We start from the raw sequence: 6,780 nt of genomic DNA, 5'->3' as shown, positions 1-6,780 counted from the left end.
TGTTATAAACTAGTCAGGGGGGATCAGCAGGCATTGGGGGAGTCACTGTTCCCCCTAGCACTGCCAGGAGTGACCAGGAATAACGGTCACAAGCTGGCAGAGGGTAGGTTTAGGTTAGATATTAGGAGGTGCTACTTCATGGTCAGGGCGGCTAGGGTCTGGAACCAACTTCCAAGAGAGGTGGTGCAGGCTCCTACCCTGGGGGTTTTTAAGAGGAGGTTGGATGAACACCTTGCTGGGGTCGTTTGACCCCAGTGCTCTTTCCTGCCATGGCAGGGGGTCGGACTAGATGATCTTCTCAGGTCCCTTCCGACCCTAGAAACTATGAAACTATGAAATAGAAGTGGCTGTTGAACTGGAATTAATTCCTGTCACATTTGCAGGTGCATCAGCCTCTTCAGGCCAACTGATGCGAACTGAGGGATGTTGTAACCCCTGAGTGCATGGCACCTGAACTGTCTGCATCCTTATAATTTGACAAATCTAGTTTACAGGAGTTCTTATAACACAAGTACTCAGTGAAGCCCATCTGCTAAACAATACACAGTTCTAGAAGGATGTCCTGAGCAAGAAAAATTCAATGCCACCAGATGTGAGAGTTTACACTGATATTTAAGCTAGTCCCTCAGGAACATTTAAGTTGATAAACGCAGTCTAAATGCTAACAGTATTCTAATTTAGCAGTTATGGATTATATATGTATGAATAAATTTGTGTTTAGGGAATGATTTTTTTTTCTCCCTTTGGTTTTAGCTACCATGTGTACCCAGCCTGTAGAAATACTTCTGGGATCCTTGGGTTCTCTGTTACTGTAGCAACACAAGCTACAAAGAACAAGTAAGTATCTTACTAATTAAAAAAATGGCTACAAAGTGATGATGATTCTACCTTAGGATCATTAGAAAACTGTTCAGAGCTAATGTCTACAGCTCTCAACTGAAGTGCACCTAAAGCTTTTTAGCTTCTAGCCCTTTTGTACATAAAGCTTAGAGAATTGAGTTTCTGGAATCTTGTACTTTGTTTATCACAATTTTATAGAATGAGAAATTATTTTCCAGTTGCAAATTTTAGACCTCCTGCTCACGCTATTCACTTTGTGGTGGTTCTGCTGGTTAGACTGAAAAGTGTTCTTCTGGATCACACACAATGAGTTAGGTCTTCATCCAGACTCCATCTGGATTTTTCTTCCCATCTGTTTAGGAGCAATCTGGTGTCATACAAATATCATATCACAGGCTTGCATGGTTTTAGTAACTGGGTTATTTTTTTCCAGTGCATAAAATGCCCCAAACAGCCTCATGGTATCCATTCCACATGAATGCATCAGCTTTATTTGAAAATGAATGTACTGAATGAAATGTAAAGAAATTGGGGATTAAGAGTGAAAAGTTTTGGGCATGTGTAAAGCTGAGCAACTAATTATTGCTCTTGCTTATATGCAGAACATTTAGTTCACTTTAAAACAAAAATGGTCTGTTTTATTCTGTATCCATTGTTATTGACAATGGAGTAGTGTAGAAGATCTTAATGTTCTTGCTAGATTTATTTCACCCTTGATCTTTACTGTTCAGCCAGATAAAGCTCTTAGAAATCTGTTGCAGTGTCTTCACTTGGAAGTTCTTTGCAAATACACTGTTTGTTTAGTTAGGTGGAGTATACTTGGGGTGATGTGGCTGCAGAATGATTAAGGCATTTCACTATGGATCCAGAGGCAAAAGTTTTAAGTCCTATTTCAGACTTGTGCTGAGGACTGCCCCATTGGTATGGGTAGGTACATTGTGGATGGTCATTGTGAATTTGGGGAATCGGAGACTCCTAGTCATGTTGCTGGCCACATTACTCCAGTGTGTGCTGTTGGCTACAAACACTGGTGTGCCTTAACCCTGATGAGCTGTCTTGGCTCAGTCTCCACTGGCTTAAAAATGTCTGGCTTGATATACACTATGATCTTAGCTTTTTCTATCTGCAGTTCTAATCTTAGTTCCAGTGCTGCAGAGAGCTGCAAGAGATGAAGGATTGGAATTCTCTCCATCCTCAAGCAGTCCTCATGGCATGATGATCCTCTCTGAAGGTCATAGGGATGGTCAGTGATACTAGCTAAAGAATAATACAAGCTGTTCCTCCTTTGCAGGGAGCTTGGGGCACTTATTTCCTGGTGATCAGTCAGTTTCTAGAGTTGCCCTCTATTTTTCTATAATCGTATGGCAAATAGCACAGCATTTGAACACACTAATGCTTTATGACACAAAAAAGAGCATTAGATTACCATGAATAATAAATTACACATATTTTTCATATGCCAGTGAAACCTTAATTTCAGTTTCAGAGAGGCAAATGAATAAATGACCTTTCAAATGCTGCTTTATCTTACGCCCGCTATTAATTGTTTTCAAGTTGATAGCTGACTGCTGAATTTTAAATAGATCTCTTGCTCACCATTAGTTTGTAAAAAAAAAAAAAATAGGTGCAGACAATCTGGAAACAATAGAAATACTTACACCTCTCTGCTATTACCTTGTCCCCCATATGCATTGCTGCATGTTAAGTCCTTGGAAATTTCAGTCTAGTGGCTACAGCAGCTGAGAATATGCTTCTAAACATCTGTTACTCCTGTATCAGAGCTGCTTTCCTGCACCCCACTTACCTGTGTCTGAGACCCTGAGCTTGCGCACAGTCTTTAATGTAAGATAGTTTGCCAGTAACATGCCTGCAGTGTTAGTCAGGACATGCCAGCAGTAGTAGTAGCATTTTCTTCTTGTTACACAGAAAGACTGACCAGTTTTATCTGTCAGGTAACCATATTCCTTTAGACAGGGAAAAGTTGAAAATTGAAACAGGTAATGGCTTTCTTTTGCCCCTTAGGGTTACCATACATACGGGTTTTCCCAGACATGTCCCCTTTTTGGGTCCTTCCATCTCCATCTGGGCATTTTTAAAAAATATCAACAAGCGTCCAGGATTTTGCTCTGCTCAGCATCAACGTTTTCCCCGGCACTGGGCGGTAGCAGGGTTGGGGAGATGCCTTCTCCTTTAAAAGGGAAAGGGAGCAGGGGAGGGGCAGCAGGAAGCTGCGTGGCCACACCGGTGCCTGTGCTCATGGGGCAGAGCAGCTGTGAGACGCTTGCAGGTCTAGGAGGAGCAGGGAGCTGCAGGTCGGGAGTGAGGGGCACTGGCAGGGTTGGGCAGGACAGGGGACTGTGGGTTGGGAGTAAGGGGCACCAGCAGGGCGTGGGTGGGGGATTTAAGGGGTTGCGGGAGGGATGGGGGGGCTGTGGTTTGGGAGTGAGGGCCGCTGGGGTGGGGCAGGGGATTGTGGGTTGGGAGTGCAGGGAACAGGTAGTGCCAGAGGGCTGCGGGTTGGGAGTGAGGGGCACCAGCATGGTTGGGGGGGTGGGGGGTGGAGGACTGTGGGTCGGGAGTGAGGGGCAGCAGCAGGGCTGGGGTGCTGTGGCTTGGGAGTGAGGGGCAGGGGCAGGGCACAGGCATATCACTGCCTCTCCACCCTCCCTCCCTGACAGGTGTCCGCTTTTTTGAAACTAGAAATATGGTAACCTTACCCTTAGCAAACGTGTATAGTCTTCTCAGATCTGTTCATTTGTGCGGATAGCAAAGATATCGTGAGGCGATAAAAGTCCAGACTTTAAATTGTTCATTTGCCCCCACTTACTATGTCCTTCCAGTGTTATTCATGATATTATTGTGGGTTCAATACGAAATCATTGAAGCTGTTTATGTAACCAGTACCCTTCATTTAAGATAGTCATATGCAGCTTTTAAACTCCTTTCTGAAACAATAGCAGTCTTCAAACCTAAATGTGGAAATATGGCATCACCCAAAACAATGTTTCATGCCAATTCACTGAGAAATTTGAAACATGTGATCAGAGCAGCTTTTTCTGGGTGTTGTTTATAGCAGGTAGGTGTGTGTGTTGTGAGGGAGAGAAGCACCAAGAGTATCACAAAAGGAAACAGAAGCAGCAGGCAGCCAGCCACAACCACAGAAACACTGGTAGCACAACCTTGTTAGAGATGCTTTGGGCTGGATGCTGCTTGAAAGGTTTAGAGCTGTGAGCTAGAAAACCATCCTGCTTTTCATTCTTCCAGCACTCTAGGAAACAGGACTTCTGTGATGTTTGTATAAGAAGAGAAAGTGACATTAAAGCAATCCCTGCCTCCAACATCAGTTTCTCCTCCAAACTGGAACTACCTGCAGAACTCTACAGTTTGGGCAGTACTTGGATCAAGAGGGAACAATATTATTTCTGAAGTTTCCCTTGTTTCTTTCAGCACTGAACTAGTTGACAAGAAAATAGAAGAATTTCTTGTGTGCTTTGAGGAAAAACTCAAGATTTTAACCACAGAAGCATTCAGTGCTCAGGTAATGGGAGAAGCAGTTGAAATGCACAGGGTAAGAATGGCTCTGCTCCTTTCCTGGCCTGTCAAAAGCCACTGGCATCCTCTTTGGGATGGAGGAAGTGGAAATATTTCTGTTTGTCAGGGCAGTAGGCATTGATGGTGCCCTTGTCTCTCCTGTTCTCTTCCTCCTTCTGGCCATTGCTTGTTTTTGTACTGAAAAGACTATTTTTTGTGAAAAGCCTGTTTTTTCTCACCCACCAACTGCCTCAATTTGCATTTTCACTGACTGGCATCTTGCATACTGGCCTCTGGCTTCTATGTTATTTTATTCCATCCAGGAAGAGCACAGAACAACTGCAGGTGCTTCCTCAGTCTGAAGAAGGGTGTTGGTACCCGAAAGCTTGCAAAGAAGAATTTTTCCAACTGTTTTAGTTGGTCTAATAAAAGATATCAGATTTACCCAAAGAACCTTGCCTGTTTTTTGTGAGGCATTTTTCAACTGGGTGCATGAGAGGGTCTGGAGCAGATGTTCTTAGAGACAGCTTTGGACAAATGTGTATGATGTGGCTGCCTCCAACTGCAGAGGCCTGGACTCGATGACCTGGGGGTACCTTCCAGCTCTATACTCTTGGCATTGGCTGCAGTGCATGGTGGAGTTTTTTAGGGTTGGCATCAAAACTAAACAGGGAATGCTTTGATTTTTTTCATCTCCTGTGGATTTTGAGCCTCCCACCCTGTGATAGTCTCTTGTTTCTGCTGACGGCTTTAGCTGGGCTCAGGGGACGTGGACAATTTTGTTCAAAGGACTCAAGAACTGTTAGTATTTCGGTACTTAAAGCAAATGCCCCAGATGCCAAAATTGCATTTAGCACAAGTTAAACTTTTGCTTTGAATAAGACACTAGACCACATCTTATGCTAATTAGGGCTTCTGTAACAGAATCCTCCTCCTTTCCCAAGGATGTTGGCTTCCCTACAGAGTAATAAGTATGAGTGTGTTTTTTCACAGGTCAGTGTTCTAATAAATATTAAAGAATGTGAAGATTCCTATCTTGGGGAAGAGGTGGACAGAAACTGGAATGAAATAGTGACACAGCAGTATTTTTTTGACAGACTTGCCCACGAGGTAATGAATTCAGCTTAAACATCTTTTATTGTCTGTCTTTGTCTTACTAGATGCTTGCATTTGAAATACAGGGTGAAATTCTGCTCTAGTTAAGCCAGTGGCAAATCTGTAACTCAGGGGTTCCCAACCCCAGGGCCGCGGTCTAGTACTGGGTTGCAAAGGATTGGCTGCCAGTCCACAGGAGGGTTGGCTGCTGGATTGGAAGTGACTGTGGACTGGCAAACCGCGGACCGGCAGCCACCCCTTTTTTATACTGAGTATAAAAAAGGGGTGGCTGCCGGTCCATAGTATGCCAGTCACTGCCGGTCCACAGTTTGCCGGTCCACGGTCACTTCTGATCCGCAGTTTGCCAGTCATCAGTATAAAAAGGTGGGGAAGCCCTGCTCTAACTGATCTCAGTGGGGCCAAGATTTCAAGGTTAGTGGATATTGCTTCTTGAATAGAAAGCTTGATCTCATTTGCCTCGTAGAAACTCAGCAATTCTGGGGCTTAAAATACCTGCAACCGTTGTTCAGGGATGGATCAAAGGACAAGATAATAAGGCTGGTAGAGATGTTCAAATGCTGTTTATGCTGGAAATGAGGATGTTGTATAATATCAGTGTGGTAGTTGGAAGGTTGAGGATTCTGTCCTTGGTTTTCAGATTGAAGCACTAAAATCATTTACCAAAGCAGACCTGGTTAACTGGTTCCAAGCTCACAGAGGCCATGAGAAGAAGGCACTCAGTCTCCATGTGAGTATGTTTGGAATCAGTAATCCATTAGATTAGTGTCCTTCCCACCATCTTTTTTGAAATGTCTGAATTGATAATGATTTCCTTATTTAAATTCTAGGGTCTTTCCTTTTCGTCTACTCTTGCTGTCATGATGGACTCGTTTCAAAATAGAGTCCTGTGAAGATGCATGTAAAACAAGTCCCTTCCTTCCCAGCTTTACATTTTGTTTTACCAATTTCTTCCTATACTCTGTCACACGTTTAGCTTCTCTCATTCCTTGGAGTCTCAGTACAGCAGAGACTTCCTATGCCTGAAGAAGGGTGATTGCGCCCAAAAGCTTGCTAAGAACTTTTTTCCAACTACACAGTTGGTCTACTAAAAGATATCACAAAGAACCTTGCCTGTAAATCAACCATCACTTTTTAAACATAGTTAAAAGCTAGAATTGCAAATAGCACTTCCTCCATCTCAATCTCCGATCTCTAGTTACACCCACATTGGAGGAGAGGAACACACCTTTATTTTAGTCTTTGTAGCATTTTCCTGGGACAAGGATTTAATAGAGAAGTTTGCAGTTTGCCCTT

At 43.5% G+C, this 6,780-nt stretch overlaps 1 protein-coding gene across 1 annotated transcript in view; it reads left to right on the top strand.

The window, feature by feature from the left end:
* Positions 1–6,265, top strand: part of LOC109305303 (nardilysin-like) — a 44,707-nt gene extending 38,442 nt beyond the window's left edge. The window contains exons 28-31 of the mRNA XM_019528302.1: positions 754–837; positions 4,288–4,378; positions 5,365–5,481; positions 6,125–6,265. Coding sequence (XP_019383847.1) covers positions 754–837; positions 4,288–4,378; positions 5,365–5,481; positions 6,125–6,250 — 418 coding nt within the window. The 3' untranslated portion in view covers positions 6,251–6,265. The remainder of the gene's footprint in view (positions 1–753; positions 838–4,287; positions 4,379–5,364; positions 5,482–6,124) is intronic.
* Positions 6,266–6,780: the final 515 nt, after the last annotated feature.

The sequence above is a fragment of the Gavialis gangeticus genome, unplaced genomic scaffold, assembly GCF_001723915.1.
Source record: "Gavialis gangeticus isolate Ggan-Ray unplaced genomic scaffold, GavGan_comp1, whole genome shotgun sequence".
In the NCBI taxonomy this organism is placed as follows: Eukaryota; Metazoa; Chordata; order Crocodylia; family Gavialidae; genus Gavialis; species Gavialis gangeticus.
Note: the sequence above shows the minus strand (reverse complement) of the source record. Positions and strands in the feature narration are given on the sequence as shown.